Source organism: Puccinia triticina, chromosome 8A (genome assembly GCF_026914185.1).
Source record: "Puccinia triticina chromosome 8A, complete sequence".
Lineage (NCBI taxonomy): Eukaryota > Fungi > Basidiomycota > Pucciniomycetes > Pucciniales > Pucciniaceae > Puccinia > Puccinia triticina.
In genome coordinates, this window is record NC_070565.1 from 2396872 (window position 1) to 2421539 (window position 24668).

Below are 24668 nucleotides of genomic sequence, written 5' to 3' on the forward strand. Positions count from 1 at the left end.
TACCTCAGCAAACATTGTGAAATTTATTGGGATGCAATGGTGGAAATATGTGAAATTAAAAGGCAATCTGATGGGAACCAGTTCAAAAATAATAGCATACACACAAATCCAGGTTCAAATATACAGTATTAATTCAAAGGTAAGCCAGGCTTGCCAGAACCCAGCAATCACCCCCCATCCTATTTGGACGTAATGGTGAATATAGGTGAGATTTGTATAGCTCTAAAGATATGTTTTTATATGATAAGATGCAACCCCTCCAACAACTCAATGTTGGATAGAAGTGAGGAAAAGTCCATAAGTGGAATCAGTCATGGATTTTGCTTGACTTGATACAAGAATTGCAAACCACCCCCAGAGTATATTTGAATTCTTTTATCTGAATTTTGACCTTTTTTTTTGCTAGCAACCTTAAGTACTCTTTTAGTTGCTTTGGATTTTTTTTCTTTTTTTTCCCAGGTCTTCAGGATTTAAATGAGCAGTGTCAAACATAAAAGTCAGATCATGATAAATTTTTACTTGACAAAATGTGACTCTTAGAAGCTGAATCTTGGCCAGCAGCCAGGCAAAGTTCAACCAAAGCAAACCATAGGAGCACTAGTGATAAAAATCTCCCCACATGATATAAGCATTGCAACCCATCCCAAAAATTTAATAAACCAGGTGGATAAGGCTATGTAAAATACATACGGACTGACTTACTTCTTGCACTGCAAAAAGCTCTTTGCGCACTGCACAGTGCGCAAAGTTTGCAAACACTTTGCGCACTGCGCGTGAAGGGCACAACTTTTTCAAATTATTTTTTGACCAATCAATAGACAAGCTAATTATTGTCCTCTGTGAATTTATTTGGAGTTTTTTGAAGCTTCCTTGTATGCTTAAAAATCCCACCAATAAAAAAAACAAGTACAGCCATTTGGGGACCTGGAATTCATATTCCCACAGGCCAAAAAATCCAAATAATTTAGTGAATCATATTAAATATGTATTTAAAAGTTTCAGAACTTTTTGGCCACTTGTACAAGGACAAGGCTTTCAAAAACCAGTAACTTTTTCTCAAAATATGCCAAAATGCGCCAGTAAGTGGTGAACTTTCCTAATTTTTGAAAGCCTTATTCTTGCACATAGTGGCCAAAAAGTCCTAAAATGTTTGAATACATATCTATCATGATTCAATAAATTATTTGGACTTTTTGGCTGATGGGAATATGAATTCCAGGTCCCCAAATGACTGTACTTGTTCTTTTTATTGGTGGAATTTTTAAGCATACAGAGAAGCTTCAAAAAAATCCAAATATATTCATAGAGGACAATAGCCCGGTTCACGTTGGTCACTTTAACATCATTTTTATGGCATTTTATCATAAAATTTGTGCATATTTTTCAATCATCAAAAAAAGTGGTTTCAGATGAATCTGACCAACTTGAAAAAAATGGAAAATTTTAATGGTAAATTGGATAAAAATGGTGTCAAAAATCCAACGTGAACCGGGCTAATAATAAGCTTGTCTATTGATTGGGCAAAAAATAATTTAAAAAAGTTGCCACCTTCATGCGCAGTGCGCAAAGTGTTTGCAAACTTCACGCACTGCACAGTGCGCAAAGAGCCTTTTGCAGTGCGCAAAGTAAGTCCAAATACATAATCATCAGGTCATATATATATTCAAGAGCACCAAGTCACAGAACTCCAATCAGCAGAATGATCAAACAGGCTATCAACCTTATGAATCAATATGAACTAAAGCCAACCTATGCTTGTTGATTGCATCCAATACATCTCCTTGGGAGCTTACTAAAATACTTAGTTCAATTTCTTTCAGAGTCTTTTTTCATACAGTATCAACTCAAAGTGTAAGCCAGGCTTCCCATACCTCAGCAAACATTGTGAAATTTATTGGGATGCAATGGTGGAAATATGTGAAATTAAAAGGCAATCTGATGGGAACCAGTTTAAAAATAACAGCATACACACAAATCCAGGTTCATAGATACAGTATTAATTCAAAGGGCAAGCCAGGCTTGCCAGACCTCAGCAATCACCCTCCAATCTATTTGGACATAATGGTGGATATAGGTGAAATTCATATAACTCTGAAGATATGCTTTTATATGATAAAACAAAACCCTCAGAACAACTCAATATTGCATAGAAGTGAGGAAAAGTCCATAAGTTAACCATCAGCGCATCAGTCATGGAGATTGCATGACTTGATACATGCTTTGCAAACCAACCCCAGAGTATATCTGAATTCTCTTATCTGAATTTTGATGACAACCTTCTGGAAGTAAGTATTCTTTTGGCTGCTTTGTATTTGTTCCTTTTTTTCCCAGGTATTAAGGATTCAAATGAGCTGTGTCAAACACAAAAGCCAGACAGATCATGATAAATTTTTTCTCAACAAAACGTGACTCTTAGAAGCTGAATCTTGGCCAGAAGCCAGGCAAAATTCAACGAAAGCAAACCACAGGAGCACTAGTGATAAAAATTTTCCCACTTCATATAAGCTTTGCAAACCATACCAAAACTTTAATTGAGCTTTCATCTCAATTTTGATACCATGTTGCAAACCTTGAGGAAGTCTTCATTTGCCTGGTTTTGGATTATTTTCCTTGCACTCATATCATTCCAAAGATCCTGGTTTATGTGACACACCGGGACACTCACTCAGAATACCTCAATGCAGGACAGAATTCACCCAAAAGGTTTGAATATCTACTGCCTTCCTGGTGTCCTTTCATCCCGGCCTTGAACTCCAGGGGTCTGGCAAATTCCCCCGCGCAATCATGTCTGTTCAACTTAACGTTGTGGTGGCCGGACCGGTACGCGTGAAGGATCAAGACATTCAAGATCAGTTCTCAGTTCCTGTTCTTGCCAGCATCAGTCATCAAGATTCACGGTTCAGGCCTTCAGAATTCCAGCTCCTCATTTCCAACCTGTCCCCCCCCCCAGTTATTGTTGTTTCTTCCTCTCTTTCTCAAAATAATTGTTTACATTTCTTGGTCCTAACACAGAGTTTTGTCCCTGTGGGTTTATTTCTAGTTTGTTGTCTTCTTCTGATCAATCTGCTGCTGTTCCTTCTGTCTGCTCTCATCTCTTAGTCATCTCTTGTCTCAATCATGATCCTGTTTCTTTTTATGTTTTTCCTGTTTGTGTTTTCCTTTCTTTTTCTTCTGTTGTTTATGGTGGGTGCGCACGCAAGGCACGCGAGGGAGATGATAATCTGTATGTGACAGGTCTCCAGGAATCCAAGTTCCGGGCGAACTTGGAGGAGAGGAGGCCATAGCATTCTGGACTGATCCAAGGCGGAGGCTATCAAAATATTATTGATCTTTCTGATATCTTTTGCTGATCTAACCTTGATTTTTACGCACACACCTCTTTGATCTCTTCTTCTGATAAGCTCCCACCAAATCCAAAACTCAAAACCGCCAGAGTATTAAACTCTTGTTGTACCAAACTCAAAACCACTCTCCCCCCCATTCCCAACACTATTTATCCAATCTTCACAACTCTTTTGCAGACCACCACAGAGGGCAGTCACTCCGACATCTTTCCCTTCCCAGCGCTGCCGCCGGCCTGCACCTGACAGAGCTCCATATTTGGTCCCCCAAGCCGGGATCAAACCAGCGACCTCAAGATTTACAGTCTTGGCTGTGGTTTTGTGGCACCTGGCGGTTATAGTTTTCTTCTTCTTTTTACCTTACTCCAATCATCCAGTCAGCTTGCAAGAATCCCAGCTGAACCAATTTTGTTCCCCTCCTCCCGTCTCTGCAATCTTGAGGATCCAATCAGTTTATCATTTGCCTTGTTCCAAGGCACCCTAGTCCCCGTTTTACTTGAAGAAGGATCAAGACTTTGAGGACCCGGACATTCCTGCGCAGAAGTAAGTCCCCTCCAAATTAGTTGCACCTCTGAAGTTCTACGCCTTGTGTCAAAACATCCCGCCACTTCTTGAGCCGCCTTCGATTTCTACTTTCTTCCCTCTTTTGGATCTCCTCGCAATGCCCAAATCCTCCAATACTGCTAGCAAGATGAAGATTTGACGGGAAGGACATTGTGGTGGCCAGATGGGTACAGGGCCTCAAGATCATCAAAATCCAGAATTCATCAAGATCAGACATCTCAACAGCAAGACTCTTCAGCATCAAGATTCTCATCAAGCCCCTCATTCTCAATATCCTTCAAGATCCCTTCCCCCTTCTTTCTCTTTATGCTCTTTTTCATGTTTCTTGGTCCTAACACATGAGTCATGTGGGTTTATTTCATCTTGTTTGTTTTATTTCTTCTCTTCTGTTGGTTGTTGTTGTGTTGTGTTTTCTTTTCTCTCCTTGTGGTGTTGTTTTGTAGTTAGGGATGTGATGACATGTCACTCCCCAGAGTCCAAGTTCAAGTTTGAACTTGGAGGATGGGACGGCATGGGACTTGCTCTGATCCAAGAGAAATTCCATCACCCTTTTCTGATCCGCTGGCAGTATCCCCAGCACTATTCCTGATCCTTTATCCCTGATCCTGATCCATCATCATCATCCAATGCTCAACAAACCAACCACCGCCAACGGTATTCCATCCCCGTCGTCTCTCAAAAATCCCCCCCCCCCCAACGCTATCACTTTTTGATCCACATCTCATTTCCCGGACCACCCACAAGGGCAGCTCAACAGCACCTATCCCCTCAACGCTCTGCCTACCGTCTGGCACGGTAGGAGTTCCACATTTGGTCCCCCGAGCCTAGATTGAACCAGAAACCTCAAGATTTACAGTCTTGGCTGTGGTTTTGAGGCGCCTGGCGGTTACAATTTTTTTTTTTTCACTACTTCTGTGGAAATCCCAGCTGAAACGAATCTCTTCTTTTGTTCTGGACGGTTTACCATTTGTTCTACTTTGGATTCCGACCCTTGGTTGTCTCACCGCTTGTTATCCTGGCACCTCCTTGGTCCTTGTTTCAGGTTTCAATTTCTTTCCTTTTTCTTATTCCCTTTTCTTTAGGTGTTCAGTTGCGGGGCATAGGAGAAGTGAAAGTAAGTCCCCTCCAAAGCTCTACGTCTTGCGTCAAAAACATCCTGCCACTTCGTGAGCCGCCCTCATTTCCACTTTCTTCCCCCTTCCAGATCTTCTCGCAATGCCCAAATCCTCCAACACCGCTATCAAGATTAAGAAGATCAAGCCTCAGAACAAGACATGGATCTTCAATGGGAAGCACGTCGAGGAGTTCTTGGAGTTCTACGAGCTATCCGCAGAGATCAATGATGCGTTGGAATACAATTGAGCTTGTCAGGCAGGCTGTTTTGTCACTGCGGATATATTCAAGATCCTTGTCACACTCAATAGGGGGGTTCACGATAGCTTTTCACCAGAATTCTTTTATCGTCCCACCAGAAATGCTGCGCACGCTGCGCAGATTAAAATTAAGATTATTTTTAGGCCACCAGAAGTGACACACCAGAAGAACTTACGGTCCGATCACCATTGGAAACACACTGGTGCCTATCCCAGCAGCTACTCACCTCCACCGAATCCATCCCGCTAAGCCCCCATCATCCCCACCTCCCATCTATTACAACTCACTCAGCGTCCTCGTGTCAACACCATTGAAGATTACACTCCTCAATCTCACCTCAACGCCTTCGAAGCCGCTCAACCACTTCCTGATCTAGTGTCCATCACACCCATACTGGTCCAGGTAGGTGTGTTCGCATCAGAAATCTTTTTTAGACAAGTTTGCCTTGCTCACTTTTTTCTTTCATCTTGCCAAATCATTCAGCTACTCGTCAAACCTTGCACAACTGCCCAGCCGCTTGTGAACCGTTGCGAAATTGCCCAGCTGCTTGTCGAATCTTGGACGCTCAACATCAATCACTACCAGTACAATGCACCGTTACAGCGAGCGGCAAAACATCATCCGGGATCTTTTTATGATTTTAATCCTCCTACACCAGCAAGAGACTGATGACCTGCTTGACTCGGTCTTGGGAGTTCCTACCATACCTTCTTTTGGTAGCATTGTAGCCCCTCACAACCCCAGCCGGGCTTTACTATTCAATCTCTTGTTCAATGACGAAGCGACCGTGTCCGACCTCTTGAGCTTGGTATTATCAAATCGATACTTGCATGACCAATCGCCGGGACAAACGCGCAAAGAGTACAATATTGCCCAGCTGTTTGACATGCGGGACAAAGACTTCAAGCAGGCGGTTCGCACCACCAAGCCCGGTTTCATGTGGCTGCTAGAGAAAATTGTATTCAATCAGATTTTCCATAGCAACAGTTTTCGCCCGCAACTGCCCATACCACATCAGTTGGCGATCACCCTCGAAAGGCTTGGCTCGAACGGGAATGGTGCGTTGGTGGGAAGATTTTCAAGAAATCTGATGGTTGGCCGAGGAACTGTTGTCAAGGTTACTCGTAGGGTGATTTGGGCAATCAATGACTTGTCGCCGATGTATCTTGTCTGGCCTGACAAAGATAGACGAACGGAAATCTTGGACGTTATGAAGGCCGAAGGATTCGAGGGATGTGTCGGTTTTGTCAATGGGACAACTATCCCACTTTACCAGCGGCCAAGTATTGACGGCGAGGTCTTCTTTGACCGCAAGAAGAGATACTCGATCAACTGCCAGGTTATTTGTGACTGTGATCGGTTCATAACTGCTTACATGACCGGTTGGCCTGGTTCGTGTGGCAACAGTTTGGTCTTCAAAAAAATGGCGCTCTATAACGATCCCGATTCGTTTTTTGATGGTGGTTAGTACAGTCTGTATGTTTCCTTGGTCTTGTTGGCTAACTGTATCATTAATGTGTGCTTATTTCACCGATCAATCAGGACAATATCTGATTGCCGACTCAGCTTATGAATTGGGCCTCAATTGTATCCCTGCTTACAAAGCCCCTGCGGCCTACATCAAGGAGAACACGGAATTCAATCACTGCCTTGCAAGGTCGCGCGTTTGGAACGAACATACGATTGGCATCCTCAAAGGCCGCTGGGCCTCGCTTCAACACCTCCGGCTAGCAATTCAGAAGCCATCCGACATGATGGAGATTATAAGATGGATTAACTGTTGTGTTGTCCTACACAACATGCTAGCACACCTCGGAGATGCCTGGGACATATTGGAACCCACTGACAACGATTCGCCTCTGGTGGTAGCAAATCTCGAAGACCGCCCCAGAGACCATTGGGATTCCATCCAGGCAAAGTGCCTTGAATTGAACTACTCCTTAGGGGTTTTGCCCATTTGATTTCTACCCCCGCTGGGGTTTCTTCTATCTATGTTTCCGCGCTCTCTTGGCTCTTGTTCCACCTCATCTTATTCAATCACAAATCTTGCTTCTCATCCTGGGATTTACACTCCCAGCGCACTCTCTTGCCCTCCGGGAAATCATTCAGACTTGAAGTTGTTCTCAGATCTGAATGATTTCTTTGAAGCTCCTTTGTTGTACGTGTGTGATAAACAATGAAATATATATTCTATGAATATGAAAATTTATGCATTGCTCGCATTGCTTAGCTAGTATTGGTAGATCCATTGTCAGAAGCATCTTCATCATCAAGGTGATCTTCAACTGTGTCATTAACTTCGCGCTGGCAAAGATCAAAGGATTCTTGCCTCATCACAGGGTCAAGTTGGTCCCCATAAGGGCATCGGAGTCAAGCATAATCTGATGATCAACACAAATCATTAATGACGCTGCTAACGGGAACGGGTGCGCACATTCACAATCAATCTCAATGACTTGCCTAAAATCATTTGATCACTACGGGATGACATGCCTAAATACCTGTTGGATGTGGCATGTCTGATCCATTCCCTTGCGTGTCTGTAAGTTGCCATCAACTGTTGAATGTTAATCTGGATAGCTGGTGGATTAGACACGAAAATGAACCAGCAGAGTGAGAATGGCGCAAGAACCAAAGCGTGCAACATCGAGACATACATCTGGGTGGTCGCGTCATGATCCCATGCGCTCGCAAGATCTGCTCTACCTCCGAGCAGAGCGCCAGTCGTTCCTCTTGGAGGGGCCCATTCAACCCACAGGATAGCCATCGGTTGAAGTTGCCATTGTTAACAAGCCAGTTTACCAAGAGTGACATGCTTGAAGGGCCCCCGTTGACACCATCCTGATTCCACGCGGGCGGATACCTTCTGGGCTCGGGGTGATTGAAATCCTGGTGATTGGTTCTATTTTCGGCCATCTTGAGCCAGACAGTCAACTGGGTAGCAAGTGTGGCAACACCCGGGTATTTATGCCCAAACAGATGCCCGGGAGTCGGACCATTTTCCCCTATACAGAAGGGCAAATAAGCAGTCCCTCATGTACTCCAAACACGTACCACCTCTCAGCCAGTCTTAGTCTGACCTGTGGACCTGAGTGGGAATAGGATAAATCCAATGTTTCAGCCTAAAAAAAGGATGCAGTCGGACATCATTTGATCTAGGATTGCAATCTGCCGAAGGTTACAGGATGGCTGTATCATAAGAGTATGTGAGAAATCCGGAGGAAACTGGGCAGTCGATCTGATTTATATACCCGAGGGGTTCATCTACGTAGTTATGAAGCCTGATAGTTCAAAGGCAATGGCACTATCACAAAAACATGACAAGATTGGAGGAAATGGACAAATGAATCAAACTGGTGATCATAAGCGGTGTAAGTATCATGTCGGCAAGACAGTAGTATCATGTTGGCAAGACAGTAGTATCAAGTCGGCGAGACAGTAGTGCTGACGAGGTCCTGCGCGCGGGGATAGGCAGATCTATATGAAGAAGATTAAAAAAACACGCTCAGCCGGTTGGCTGACTAAATCCAGTGCTATCAAGAAGAAAGCTGACTTACTGATGTCCATTAGCCATAAATAGCTCTCATAAGGGATTCCACCTCGGCCGCCGACTTTCCCTCTTTCAACCACTCTTGTGCCGCTTTCATCTTGACATCGGTCAGTTCCAACTTGGCCGTGTTACGGGTGTCTTCCATTTCCTTCTCCCATTTCATATGTTCCCTGAGGTACCCAAACTTCTTGGTGTTTGATTTCTCGAAAGCAGAAGCAAGGGATGTCGAGGCCTTAACCTTTGGTTCCCTATGTGGCCCCGCAGGGCTGGCCTCCGTCGATCGTTGATTAGGAAACGCCCAGCGGGTGATCGGAGCTGCTTGAGACGGGGCTGGAGATGTTGGGATGGCACTACTAGCGCCACGAGTAGCTTGACCTAGAGATTGCTGAGTCATCAAGCTCGGTGAGGGGTCCATGGCGGTCCCACCCAGATTGAGCGGCGGGGGCAGATCATATTCATCGTTCGAGCAGTCTTCCCCGTCCAAGTCAGGTAAGTCGAGTATAACCAAGCTGTTCAACCCGACCAAAGTGCTTGATTGGGTCTGAGAGGGCATCGGCTCATCTTGGGTCTCTTCCCAGCCGGAGTAGAACACCTCGTGAGAGGAAGGGAGGTCTTGCCTCTCGGCTATCTCGCCGCCTATCTCGCTTTGATTGTCGTAAAGATTTGCCCCACGAACTGAGTCGTGATCGCGCAAGGGGGTAATATTGGCCTTTGTGCCAAATATGGAGTACATACGTTCATAGCACGGGCATTTCTTCTCGAGGAGCTCGGCAAGAGTTGGCATATCATCACCCTCCTCGATTCCCGCCCCGGTGTTATCAGCAAAGTGTTTGGCCTTGGCAAAGCGCTTCTTGTAGCCATTGATTCGTTGGCGAAGTTGGCTTCCAGATAGGTGGAGTCGGTGGTTTGAATTGTCATTGATGAAAATGGCAAACATATCGTATGCAGCCGCCTTTGTGACCTTAGGGGTCCCAACCGTGGTTTTGGCCCCATCACCATAAAGCCGAGTATAGTTAGCTTCCACCTCGAGGTACCCACACACGTTCTCGTAGTCAGAGAGCACAAAGGCAGGGTTGCTGTCCAAGACAGATACCTGGGACGCCGCGGGGGTGGAACTGGTTGAGTTGGCTGAAGTGGAGGTACCGGGAGCAGAACGTTGAGATGATCGACCACGCCGACCCTTACGGCCTCGCTTTGCACCCTCCGTGATCTTTTCGACGGCAGTGAGCTTCTTGCTGCGCTCCAGATCAGCCCGATAGGCAGCCATCTGTGCCTTGGTCCTTCCAGAGCGTTTGGGTTTCTCATTGGCTCTATTGGGGTCGGCTTCGCTGCGTGTGCGCCCCATTGAGATGCCGGAAAATTCTGAACCAAGAGAGAGGTCTGCAAGGTTTGGTGTCCCGGGGGATTGGTTCAACGGCTGTGAGCTGAGTAAACTGGGGTCCAACTGTGCAGATAAAAAATGAAAAATCAGATGATTGGAGTCGGGGTTTGAGAACAACGGACATACTTGACTGATGGACATGGATGAATATTTGATCTAGGTATGATTGAAATATTGATGTCCAAAAGCGGGCCGATTGAAATCTGGATGTCCGAAAGCAGGCCACTCGGTGGTAAGACAGAAAACACTGGAACAATGATCGTGGAGTGATGGGGTGTGGTGGGCTGCTGCTGGTGTGGACGTGTCAAGTTGTACAGATGGAGCAACCGGGGGCTAAGTGTGGGTGGAGCTTTAGATAAATTTTTATGATCTGTGTTCGATGACCAGAAATGGTTTGCAGGTTCTGGCGGTCATTTCTGGCGATGATTTTAGGTTAAATTTAAGCCCAAATGCAGACCAGCAAGAAATTTTTTTAGGCCTGACCAGAAATGTTTTAAGCTATCGTGAACCCCCCTAATGGTTACAAGCCGCCGGATTGGGCTAAGCTTGAAGCCTCAATGCTCTCATACTGGGGCAAGCTTGATAAAGCGTTGTACACCAAGTGCGATTTGAGCAAGCTGGTTGAGACTTGGCCAGCCAAGGGTGGGGTGTTGACGGTCGCCAAATACCAGGAGTTCTGCAAGACGTGGGCTCAGTCCTACCTTGTTTCTCAAAAGCACATCAATTTGGTGGAGGAGATTTGCAAGGAGTTCTATCAATCCTTTTCCCCCGGGCTACAGGAGCGCATCAGAAATCAACTAACTAAGGACAAGGCCATGCTGACCACCCTCGATAACCGGCGTCGGCTCCCAGAGTTCAAAGTTCTCAAGGCCGCGGTTGATGAAGTTATGGATGGTCAGGTTGCCCTTCCTTTTGAGGATTCCCGATCTACGGTGCCCGTGGCATCACCCTTTCAGGCCTTGAATGAAATCATGAAGAAGATGGGGGAGGAACAGAAGCCAGTGCCAGCAAAAGCAACGCCGGCGCCGCCACCCTCCATGGACAAGTTGACTTGGATGTTTCAGTCTTTGGAGCAATACCTGAAGAATAACTCCTCTCAGAGTACAACGGATAGGCCCCCTTTGGTTTGTTTCTATTGCCATCGCAAGCGGCATGGTACATCTCGGTGTGTGGAGCTTCAGAAGGACAAGGAAAAAGGTCTAGTCAAACAACAAGGGACTAATTTCTTCCTCCCTAACGGCGCACTCATACCGTTCAATCGCAGTTGCCCAATCAGACACGTGGTGGCCTCATTTCAAGAGCCCAATTCCTCCAACCCGCCGCGTTCGCCGACGCCCACCCGGCAATTGGCCCACGCAGCCTCCTCAGATTACAAAGCGAGTTGTGGATCTCTAGAGCCAATGTGGTACCCACCTGTGGTCTCATCCCAGTTGTTTGCTGGTACTTATGAAGCTGATCTGGCGGGCAGGAAGCGCCACAAAGAGTCTAGACCCTTCAAGGCGCCATTGACCCCTGCCTCCCAGGCAATATACGGCCGATCCGAAAGGCCCCCCAAGAGGAGGTTGAGCCCAGCAAGACTGATCCGGCGGAAGAGCCTGAGCTGTTCGAGCGGATCATGAATGGACCCGACCCCAATTCTCCTGCCGCTAAGGGCGCTCCTAGCCGACCCGCTACCCTGTCCAAAGCTTCAGGATCTCAGCCAAAGGTTCGGTTTGAGCAAGACATCCTGAGAGAGCAGCCTGAGGTGGTCGATGAGCTGCTTCGAACGATTGGTGATTTAGAGGTTCCTCGCGTGACTGTTTCCAAGTTGTGCGCCGCGTCTTCCGCCATTGCGGAAGGCGTGAAGAAGTGGGTATCTTGTTGTCGTCTGGAGGTTGGATCCGAGGATCTGAAGGTCAATTTGGGTACGCTTGCCAAGGGAATTAATCCGGACAGCGAATTCAATCCTATTCTCTATTCCTGTCCGCTTGGCTACCTCAACTGCTGCGTGGGCAAGGAAGAAGCAATCTTGTTGCCGCTGGTAGACTCGGGCTCTCAACTCAACCTTGTCTCTGATACCATGGCAGTCAAGCTCAATCTTACGCCACGGGTCAATTTCAGCTCAGCCGTTCATGGGATCAACAATCAGGCTTGTGAGATGATTGGTGTTGCCAAAGAGGTACCTATAAGGGTCGGTCATTTGATAGTGGGCTCCTGCCACTTTTGGATCACGCGGGCAGACGGGCCTTTCATCTTGGGAAGGCCCTTCTTGATGGACTTCAAGGTGACATTGACGTTTTCTTCAACGTTGGGCGAGAAGCTCATCCTTCCCAATCCAAGCGGGCGCAACATCAAAGTGACACTGTGCCCGGTCAATAAGCGGCGTTGGGAGCGTGAGTTTCCAGCCTACGGCCAAAAGGGGGTGCTGGCGCATTGCGGTTGCATCTGCAAGGACTCGACTTTTTTATGAAGACCGTTGGTCCGGTACTTGGCACTTTTTTATGAAGACCGTTGGTCCGGTACTTGGCAGGGTTAATCAAGGGCCTCAAGCTCTGCCCAAGGGATCGACTTTTCACTTCAAGGCCCACCTTCCTTCTCAGGAACTTTCTCTTTCTGCGTCTACAGTCTTCTCCTCTTTGTCTCAGTTCCCCGGAAAATATCAAAATCAAAAATATCAAGATAACTCAAAAAGATCCAAAAACATCCCTTCAATTTCTTTTCGGTCTCCGTTTCCTCAGTTTGCTCGGTCTTTCTCTGCTCATTCATCAAAAAAAATTCAAACGGCTTCGGAGCATGGCGTGCATGAGGGTAGGCAGTATGGGGAGTCCGCAGGGGCACAAACAACAGAAGTAAGTCCCCTCCATGGTATGCATCCCCGGGTAGCTACTACCACATCATCAAAAAATCTATCTAGTGCCACACTCGTGAGCAAAACCTCCGATCTTCCCTCTTCCTTGGTTTTAGGTGGACCTTCATCCCATCAAGAACGTCTCCGCAACGAGAATAAACTAGCTTCCAACTCCCGTCTCCGCAACAAGAATAAACTAGCTCCCAACTCCCGTCTCCGCAACAAGAATAAATCCGTAAGGCGGAGACTGTAAATCTTGAGGTTGTTGGTTTGATCCCGGCTCGGGGGACCAAATGTGGAACTCCTACTGTGCCAGGAGGTAGGAAGAGCGTTGAGGGGATAGGTGCTGTTGAGCTGCCCTTGTGGTCTGGGAAATGAGATGTGGATCGAAAAGTGATAGCGTTGGGGGGGGGGGGGATTTTTGAGAGACAACGGGAATGGTATTCCGTTGGCGGTGGTTGGTTTGTTGAGGATTGGATGATGATGATGGATCAGGATCAGGGATAAAGGATCAGGAATAGTGCTGGGGATACTGCCAGCGGATCAGAAAAGGGTGATGGAATTTCTCTTGGATCAGAGCAAGTCCCATGCCGTCCCATCCTCCAAGTTCAAACTTGAACTTGGACTCTGGGGAGTGACATGTCACAGGACATGTCATCACATCCCTAACTACAAAACAACACCACAAGGAGAGAAAAGAAAACACAACACAACAACAACCAAAAGAAGAGAAGAAATAAAACAAACAAGATGAAATAAACCCACATGACTCATATGTTAGGACCAAGAAACATGAAAAAGAGCATAAAGAGAAAGAAGGGGGAAGGGATCTTGAAGGATATTGAGAATGAGGGGCTTGATGGGAATCTTGATGCTGAAGAGTCTTGCTGTTGAGATGTCTGATCTTGATGAATTCTGGATTTTGATGATCTTGAGGCCCTGTACCCATCTGGCCACCACAACGTTGAGGAGTTTTTGGAGTTCTACGAGCTATCCACAGAGATTGATGATGTGTCAGACTACAATCAAGCTCGTCAGGCAGGCTGTTTTGTCACGGCCGAGATATTCAAGATCCTTGTTACGCTTGATGGCTACAAGCCGCTGGATTGGACTAAGCTTAAAGCCTCAATGCTTTTGTACTGGGGCAAGCTTGATAAAGCGCTGTACACCCAGCACAATTTGAGCAAGCTGGGTGAGACCTGGCAAGCCAAGGGTGGTGTATTGTTGGTTGCCAAATATCAGTAGTTCTGCAAGACTTGGGCTCCACTGCAGTCCTATCTGTTGAGTTGGAATTAGATGACATGTGTGTCATATGCATATGCATGGTGGTGTTGTGGAGGTTCTGTAAATACACCCAATCAAACTGAAGAAAATTTTTCTCTTGCCTTATTGGTTTGTAACATTGCCGGAGTCATCTCGTATCAGGTTGTTCATCAATACCTCAAGACTCAAGAAGGTCGTTGTGAAGCACAACTGTAGTTGAGGTAAAGAAAGAAAATCTATTCAAAACACCAAACAGAATCACTCATCACAACATATTTGTTACTCAACGTTGCTAGCTTCAAGTAAACAGAAGGACACATCAGTTCAGGAGGAGTTAATCATCAACGCAAAACAGGAGTTCTAGTGTTTGTTTTTCTTTGATCTCTAAATTGTTTAGCTTGTGTGATTAAAATTACTAAATTGTGTTTGTTTCTTAGTTTATTGCTGCTATAGTGTCTTGTTGTTCTCAAATACTTGTCTGAGTTGTGTTCAGTTCATCAGTATAGATAGCTTCTTTATCTTGTTAGTTTTCTCATTTCATTTGTCTTGGTTCTTCATTGATTGTTTGACTCATTGTTTTTTCTTTCATTGTTTCTTTCATTTCTGTTATAGTTTCTACTACTGCTGGCTGAGAGAAATACAAAGGTTTACAACAAAGAGCACTCAAATACTCATCTCATGGTAGCAAGATTTGACTCTTGAACCTTACTTTCAGCTCAGAGTTAGAGAGGATTTAGAACGCAAACTGAACACAATCAACCCAAAAAATGTCAGAGGATTCTGATTCATCTATCAATAATTGATCATTGATTCGTGTTGACAAACTTACCTTGAACAATTGGGTTCAGTGGAAATCAAGATTCACTTTATATCTTAAACGACACAAACTTCAGGATCTACTTGATCAAAAATGGGTTGCCGACAAAAAGAAGGCAAAAGCATTCACCAAGAAGAACAACAAGGCTTTGGACGCATTGTATGGCTTGGTTAGCAAAGAACTTCATAACAAAATTCTGGAGAACAATACATCCTTTCCGGATGCTTGGGATGCTTTAGCTTCAGCTTGTGGACAGAACTCTGTCATAACCACTTGCGCAGCTTACAAGAAAGTTTACTCGTTGCGATATCAACCAGGCACTTCACTAACTGAGCACATCTCGGCGTTCAAGAGCGCATACACTCAGCTTTCGGACATAACATCAAATTATGTACAAGCTAGTTTGGCACAGTAACATTGTTTAGGGCCGCAGCATTATTTTTGGATAGCCTGGAAAATGACTCAGACATGGCACCTCTTGTTCAAACGTGTTATGATATTGTTCCATTTACATTAAAAAATGTTAGCAATTGCATTCTAATTGAAGCCCAACGCCAAAAGACTTGTTCCAAAACTCAGGATAATGTTATGTTCACTTCATCTTTGAATCCTCCGTCAAAGTTGAATAAGAAGAAGTCAAAGTTAGCGAGTGGCCCTAAACCTAAAGCAGTTGCGCCTACGTTAAACAATGGCAGTCAATCTATGTCTAGTAAGGGAAAATCTCCAAATCAGCAGTCAACTCCAAAAGCAATCTCCTCCGACTCCGTCGAAAATCATATACAGAAAATCAAACAATCCTTCAGTGATCTTACGCAGTTAATGAAGAAATTTGCATCAACAAACATGCTAGGAATGGTTCACAATTCCCAGGAAGTCACTGAAGCACGGAGTCCATTTAAAGTGGACTCTGATCAATCAAATTTCTTTGTTGCCACAGTGCAACATACATCAAGAGAGTACTTTTCTTATTTTTTGGTTTTCAATACTGGAGCAACGCAGTCTTGCGTGATAAATCTAGAGTTGCTTAGCAATGTTCAACCCTTAACAAATACTTTATGAATACATTCTCATCTCCAATCAAAGCTACGCATGTTGGCACACTTAAGATAGGCAACTACTTTATTGACCCGGTGTTTCATGTTCCTAGTGGCTGTGCAAATATCATTTCTGCAACTCAACTAACTGATCACGGTTTAAAGCCACACTTTAAAATGGATCAATTTTTGATTAAGGGTGGTGAAAAGATTGTTGCAACGTTTCCGCAAATTGGTAAATTATTCATGAGCCCAATCTCTGAATACATCTGTGTTGTCAATATGAAAATTCCAGATGATTTCAACTGGCACTTTGGTTTGGGACACGCTTCAGATAAATATGTTGCATTATTTTTTTGACACAATAACACTTCTTCTAGTGGATCAACTAAGTCTAAGGATTGCAATATTTGCATAAAAGGAAAAATTCAACGTACACCTCACACTCGGAAGTTGACCTCATCAAGTTTACCATTTCATCAACTACACACGGATGTTCTTCAAATCTCTCCTCCATCAAAGCTTGGTTTCTGGTACATTTTGGTTGTCATTGACGATGCAACCCGGTTTAATCAAATCTACATGCTCAAAGCAAAGTCCAAATTCAAATCAAAATTGCTCTTGTTAATTGAAGAACTCAAAAACAAGATTCAACGTACACCGGCGTATATCCACAGTGATTGTGGTGGTGAATTGAGCTTGACAAGTTTCTTAAACAAGTTGACCAAATTTGGAATTTCAATTGAGCGGGGTCCGGCAAACTGTCCTCAAACCAATGGCGTTGCTGAAAGGTTTAATGGAGTGTTATTGGAGAAGATGAGATGTATGCTCCTTCAGTCTCAGGTTCCACAATCCATGTGGCATGAAGCTGCATCTCATGCATCAACTCTTCTAAACGTCTTACCTCACTCATTGATTAACTGGGTGTCACCTACATCTCTATTGGCCAAGACAAATTTGCTGATTGAACCCAATCAAACAACCATGCCGTTGATAATGTTTGGTGCTAGAGTTGTGGTCCATCATCCAGATTCACTAAAACTGAAGGCTCGCGGTGTTGAACTGCAGTTTTTAGGTTTTGAACCGTTTTCCGAGGCTACTCAATTTTACAATTCTTTGGTTCATCGCATTGTCATTAGCCGGGACTATGTGGTATCAACTTTTAAAGCTACACCAGAAACTGTGTTTCCTATGAAGGACATCAAGTCACTTTCACGTATTGTCACCAACTCTGAAAGCAAACTTCCAAGGCTAGTGGCTTGGCTTCCTGGTAAATACAAGTCGGGTAACTCGTCCAAATCAGAGTTGCAGGGATCCGTGGAATCATCTTTGTCATCTGAGGAGTCTGATTTGGGTGAGGAGTCGAGTGAAGAAGATGAGGGACCTACAGGAATCCGGTCATTTGAGGATGAAGATAAGAGTTCAAAGTCGGATGATGACTCAGATGTATCGGCCAAAACCAAGGCTAGATGGCTTCATCATTGGAAACAGGTTCAAATTGAAAAAGCAAGATCAACCGTTCAGACGGGCGGAACAACTGAACCAATTCATGTTGATAACTCTTTGCAGGCGCCTTCAAATCAGGGTCTAAGAACTTTTGAGGCAAAACTAGAGTTGATGATTTCAGTTTGAGAAGACAAAGAGATAGAGACAAATAACAAAACAAGAGAGAAACTGAAATATACCTAGAGGAACACTTTGGTAGAGCAACAAGATAAAACAATAGAAAACAAAACAGAAACAACAGACAGCAAAAGAAGAGACTGAGAGACAAGAATCAGTAACAAGATGAGGACCACATGACCAGGAGCAAAGAGGGAAGAAAGAAGATGTAATTACTACCACTCTTGACTGATGCAGCTGGTGATCTCAAGCAACAACAATGACTGGACTTGGTTTTTGTTGAGTGTTGTTCGTTGGGTGGGTAGGATTTGTTTGGTCCGGATCGAGATGAGGAGAAGGTCCAGGGGCGGAGTTCCATTGGGTTAAAGGCAACCAACTGCGGAGCGCATGAGCACCAGCCAAGTTTCTCAAATTCCAACACTCCCACATTCTCATTGCCAATCAGGCGATGAGCACAGAAACTGAAGACCCCTCAGCGCTCTTTTTATTGACAATTTGCCTACTGCTTTGGTCAGAAAGTTGGCTAGCATCTGATTTGTGGCAATGAACTGGAGAGTGATTGACTTGAGTTTGATTTCTCGACGGATGAAATGATGTTGTAGATCCATGTGTTTTGTTTTGTAGTTTGAATGATTTGATGCATCATTTGCTGGAGCAATTGCCCCCTGGTTGTCCTCAAAGATTTGTGTTGGGCCCGGGATTTTGATGTTGAAAATCTTGTTTAGAAGAGTCTTGATCCACATTATCTCCTTGGTTATGTCTCCGAGTGATTTGTATTCTGCCTTGGTTGATGACAGAGATAGAGTTGGCTGCTTCTTTGACTTCCACAAGATTACGTTGCCCTTAAATAGGACCAGATTCCCTGAGACTGACCGGCAAGATTCCAGACAGGAGGCCCAGTCAGCATCTGCGTATCCAACCAGTTTGTCTTGTGGATTAGGATTCCGCAATAGTTTGAGTCCTACATCCCGCGTTCCCTTCAGATACCAGAAGACTTGTACGCCAGCCTGCCAGTGTAAAGTTCCTGGGTTGTTGAGGAACTGAGACAGCAAACTGACAGCAAAGGTTATGTCTGGCCTGGTTGTGACACTGATGTAGTTGAGAGCTCCGACTAAAGACAGGTAGTTATTGCCGGATTTGAGATGCTTGATTTTTTTGGCCTTTGAGGCCTGCACCAGATGTCCACCTGGTTTCATGGGGGTGGAAGCTGGAAAAAAGTGCTGGAGACCAAATTGCTCAAGTTGTGCGTCAATGTAGTGACACTGCAATAGGGTTACAGAGTCCAATTCTTGAATGACATTCATTCCAAACAGTAGTTTTGATTCACCTAGGTCCTTTATCTTGTATTCCTGTCTCACTTCCTCCTTGAAACTGTCCGGGTCTTTGCTGAAGATTTCTAGGTCGTCAACGTGGAGTTACAGGAAGGTACCTTTCCTCCAGAACACACAAGGTTCTGCATCACATTGTTTAAATCCAATCTTGAATAACCACTGAGTTAGGGTCCGGTGCCACGCATTGGGTGCCTGCTTAAGGCCGTACATTGCGTTGTTGAGCTTGAGGACGTGGTTTTTGGGAATGTTGACCCCCTGTGGTGGGTTCAGATAAATGTCTTCTTCCAACGGAGCATTCAAGAAAGCACTCTTGATGTCAATTTGATGGAATGAGAGATCCCTTTTTAACACCAGAATTATAATCATCCGCAGTGAGACCATCTTGCCTGTTGGGGCGTAAGTGTCGAAGTAGTCGACTCCTTCAGTCTGCTGGAAACCTTTTGCACAAAGGCGCGCCTTGTATTCAAGCAGAACATTCAGTTGATCACTTTTCACCTTGAACACCCACGTGCAATTGATTCTTTTCTGGTCTTCCTGCTTCTTCACGATTATGCACACATAATGACTGTTCATGTTGGATATCTCCTTGTTGATGGCTTTCTTCCAGAACAATGAATTGGCGGAGTTTATAGCCTGGATGTACGACTTTGGAGTGTTCTCTTCAGGATCAGTTGTTTTGGTGAGGTAGACGAGAATAGAATTGCCACAACAATCCACGGACAGAACATTGTCTGTGGAAATCTCGCTGCTGATGTCTCCCAGTGCTGTTGCTGCTTCTGCAATCTTGTTGTCGGAGCTGCGAGTGTTGTTATCCTCAGGCCGTCCAGGGACTTCCGGATTGGTAGACCTTGAGTTGCTTTCCTCGGAAGGGTTTGGATCTTCCATGGAGTGGCAAGTCAAATAGGTCTTCTTCCACATCCTCAGATTGACCTGACAACCCTGGAAAGACCGACTTGTCAAATTTGACATTTTGGATTCTGAAAACTTTCTTGGACGACGGTTTGTAGATCCAATATGACGAAAAGTTGTTTTCATAGCCCAGCATGATCCCTTTCTCTGCGGTAGGCAATAGCTTGAATTTCCGCTGTTCCTTTGGGATTAAAGAGTAGGAGGAGCACCCAAATGGTCTGAGGACTTCAAGATTTGCCAGTCTCCCTGTCCAGATGGTGTAGGGGATTGAGAAGTTCCGAGTGGCCAATGGAGTGAGATTGGAAAGTTGAGTGGCCGTGTTAACCGCCTCCGCCCAGTATGATTTAGGGAGTCAAGATTGTACTAGCAGGCAGCGGGCCTTCACGATGATTGTTTGGTTTGTCCGTTCAGCCATGCCATTATTTTGTGGTGTGTAGGCCGGCAAGATGTGATGTACCAAGCCGTCACACTTGCAGACATTCATGAAAGCCTTGTTGACAAACTCTCCCCCGCCATCCAAGATGATGGTTTGTAGCTTCTTGCCCGTTTGAGATTCTGCTGAGGATCAGAACTCCGCAAATTTTTTGAACGTCTCTGCTTTGAACCTGAGGAATTTCACTGTCTTGAATCCACTGAATTGATCCACAATGGTCAGGAAGTATAGATATCCTGCCGTTGATTTGACTGAGAATGGACCAACCAGGTCCATGTGAATGACTTCCAGAACTCTTGTGGCACTTTTGAAATGACCTTTATATGGCAATGCCTTGAGCTTACACAGTCCTCAGTAATGGAATCAGGCACAAGTGCCTTCTGATACTTGGGGTTTGGGTGACCCAGACGCATGTGCCAGTCTGGAGTGACTGGACTTGAGAGATAGGTAGAAGCTGACTTAATTGCATCAAAGAAAGAAGAGGGAGATAGTTCTAAGAGGTTATTTTTGACTGTCCCATCCAGTTCAAATCCGTCGTCAATGGTCACTTTGAATCTGTTTTTTTTGGTCTTGTTGATCACCAAGTTATTGTTGAACAGGCGTGGAACGGACAGGAGACAACAATTGAGAGCTTGAACCAACAGAACGTTCTTGAGTACAAGCTTTAAACCGTCTTGATTGACTAGAACGGCCGATCCAATGGAGGTTGCTTTGAGGAAGTTTTTGTGTCCACTGGTTGAGATTTGCATGTTTGTGTCCGATTGAGGCAAGAAAACGGCTGGGTCATTCACCATGTGATGGGTTTCTCCAGTGTCCAGGACAATGGATTTGCTGGGCACTTAAACAAGGAGGGCCAATACTTTGGATTCGTGGCCATTGTCCACTTCGGTGGAGGACCCCACAACTCTGGTCGAAGTTCCGGATGAAGCTGGTAGCAATGGTCCTTGTCATGAGAGGTTGCGGCCGGATTGTGCTTGTTGGGCTCGCAGCAAATCTTGGTTCAATTCTTGGTTTGACAACAGCCTTTTTTTTTAGTCCCCTTACTGGACTTGTGCATTAGGGCCAAGGCGTCACCTTCTTCAGTGGACTTGGATGCGGGTTTGAGAAGCGGCTTGGTTTTTCGAGAGTCATTGAGGTGTACCATCTCTTGAAGCTTGCTGAGGACGGCAGTTGGGTTCTCACAGATGACTTCGTTCATAATTATGTTGTCCACAAGATTGTAGAGATCCTCCAAGAGCTTCGACAGGATTGAGAAGCTGAGAATGTTGTCTGGCACACCAAGGTTGAGCATTTGGATCTCGTTGAGAATTTTGCGCATATCAGTAATGAAGGTGGCAAGAGTGCCACCGTATTTGTACCTCATGAATTGCAGCCATACTCATCCCTTGTTGTTGACGGAGGAGGAGGCAAAGCGAGCGCGGATGCTGTTCCAGATGGTGAACGGAGACTGGGCGATGTCTGGAGTGACTACCGTTTTGAAGACTGGTTTGCTAATGTGGCTCATAAGAATGTGGACCACTTCGGCGTGCTTAGTGGCTCTCCTTCAAGATCTAGCGGGGGTTCAAGAACATATTTGATGAATCCCATGTGACGTAGATAGGCTGTCATTTGCATTGACCATTGGAGAAAGTTGCTCTCCGTGAGTGCAGGAATATTGGTCTTGGTCGTGTGGTTATTGGTGTCTGCCATTGCAATCCTCTAGGTGTTTTGGCGCTGAGAGAGACTGTAAATCTAAGAACTTTTGAGGCAAAACTAGAGTTGATGATTTCAGTTTGAGAAGACAAAGAGATAGAGACAAATAACAAAACAAGAGAGAAACTGAAATATACGTAGAGGACCACTTTGGTAGAGCAACAAGATAAAACAATAGAAAACAAAACAGAAACAACAGACAGCAAAAGAAGAGACTGAGAGACAAGAATCAGTAACAAGATGAGGACCACATGACCAGGAGCAAAGAGGGAAGAAAGAAGATGTAATTACCACCACTCTTGACTGATGCAGCTGGTGATCTCAAGCAACAACAATGACTGGACTTGGTTTTTGTTGAGTGTTGTTTGTTGGGTGGGTAGGATTTGTTTGGTCCGGATTGAGATGAGGAGAAGGTCCAGGGGCGGAGTTCCATTGGGTTAAAGGCAACCAACTGCGGAGCGCATGAGCACCAGCCAAGTTTCTCAAATTCCAACAGGGTTGTCATTTCAAATTGTCAGATTCAAATCTCAGGGGTTTGAAACCAAGCTGGGAGTGGTCAAATCTCAAACCGTAGAAGGAAATTTGTGGTGATGTGGATCCAGCAAATATAGTACCAGGCAGATGTCGGCTTTTACCTCAAGCATCTGGTTCTGCAATTGACAAGCAACCTGAAGTAGTAAATTTGGTTCAGGAATTGACCATGTCTGATGCGTTGGCGATTCCAAAGGAGCAACCAATGTGGATTGAAGCTATGACCAATGAACATGCATCACAACTGGCACATATCACTGGTGACCTTGTTCCACCGCCAAAGGATAAGAAAATCATAGGTGGCATGTGGGTCTTATGTCAAAAATCAAACGAGGCAAATGAAGTTATAAGATATAATGCTTGTTGGGTTGGTTTTGGAAATCATCAAGAGAAAAATAAGTATTATTTTCTCACCTATGCGTTAGTTGGTTGTATTGAGACATTCAAATTGCTGTTGTCCATTGCGGTTACGTTTAAATGGCACGTGTTTCAGTTTGATGTCAAGACGGCTTTTCTTCATGGCAAAGTGGACGCCAATGTGTATGTCAGACAGGTCTCCGGATTTGAGGTAAAAGGGAAGGAGAGTTGGGTTTGGAAGTTCAATAAGTCTCTGTATGGAATGAAGCAAGCTCCAAGGATGTGGAAAAATCATCTTACTGAGACACTCAAGAGTCTTGGTTTAACGCCGTCAATTATGGATGATGCGCTGTTTTTTAACTCAGAGCAAACATTATTTCTTCATATCTACGTGGACAATGGCTTCATTGTAGGTCAAACCAAGTCCAAATTTTTTTCTTTCTTATCTTGGCTTGAAAAGACGTATAAAATCAAAGTGAAAGAAAAGCCAACTCAACATCTCGGGTATACCTTAGATTGGAAAGCTAATTTGGTCATTCTTCATCATCAGGTGTATGCAGAAAAAATTCTTTGCACGTTTAACATGGAGGGTGCAAATTCAGTCCGAACACCGTTACCAACCAATGTGCTTCATCAAGTTGAAATTGAATCTGATCCGTTTGACGCGTCCGTCATGCAAAAAGCAATGGGATACATAAATTATCTTGCAATTGATACACGTCCCAACATTGCATTTGCAACAAATTTATTGTCTAGATATTCTTCAAAACCCACTCAACATCACTGGAGTCTCACAAAACATCTACTGCGTTACATTAAGGGAATAAAAAATCTTGGGATTGAAATTAAAGCTGGTGGCTTGCCTCACAAACTAGTCGGATACGCTGATGTGGATTACGCTTTGTCAAATCTAGACAAGAAATCAACTATGAGATATGCGGTAACATTTCAAGGGAATCTTATTTGCTGGAAATCCAAAAAACAAACAGTGGTGGCTCAGTCAACGACGGAAGCTGAATTCATTGTGATTAATGTGTGTGCAAAGCAAATCCGGTGGATAAAAAATCTTCTAGTTGACATGAAGATTCCCATTGGTGTTCCGGTGATAAAAAATGACAACTCAGGAGCGGTGATCATCAGTAAGGAATTGCGGCTATCTGAAAACTCAAAACACATTGAAATTTGGTACCAGTATCTCCGCAACATTGTTGCAAAAAGCCAACTGAACATTGAAGATATATCAACAAACGACATGATTGCCAACATTCTGACAAAATTGTTGGGTTATGTCAAAGTATCAATTGCAGTTAAACAATTGATGTTGGTGCCATCAAATTAAGGAGGAGTGTTGAGAAGTAATTAAATGACATGTGTATGATATGCATATGCATTGTGGTGTCGTGGAGGTTCTGTAAATACACCCAATCAAACTGAAGAAAATTTTTCTCTTGCCTTCTCGGTTTGTAACATTGCCGGAGTCATCTTGTATCAGGTCGTTCATCAATACCTCAAGACTCAAGAAGGTCGTTGTGAAGCACAACTGTAGTTGAGGTAAAGAAAGCAAATCTATTCAAAACACCAAACAGAATCACTCATCACAACATATTTGTTACTCAACGTTGCTAGCTTCAAGTAAACAGA

The 24668-nt window shown here is 44.5% G+C and overlaps 1 protein-coding gene across 1 annotated transcript; it reads right to left on the minus strand.

Moving 5' to 3' along the window:
- Window positions 1–7846: 7846 nt before the first annotated feature.
- On the minus strand, window positions 7847–10351 carry PtA15_8A221 (uncharacterized protein; the record flags this gene model as incomplete). Its single annotated transcript, XM_053171628.1, has 4 exons — window positions 7847–7851; window positions 7937–8284; window positions 10015–10273; window positions 10337–10351. 4 exons carry the CDS (start codon window positions 10349–10351, stop codon window positions 7847–7849), a joined length of 627 nt encoding a protein of 208 aa, XP_053022872.1.
- Window positions 10352–24668: the final 14317 nt, after the last annotated feature.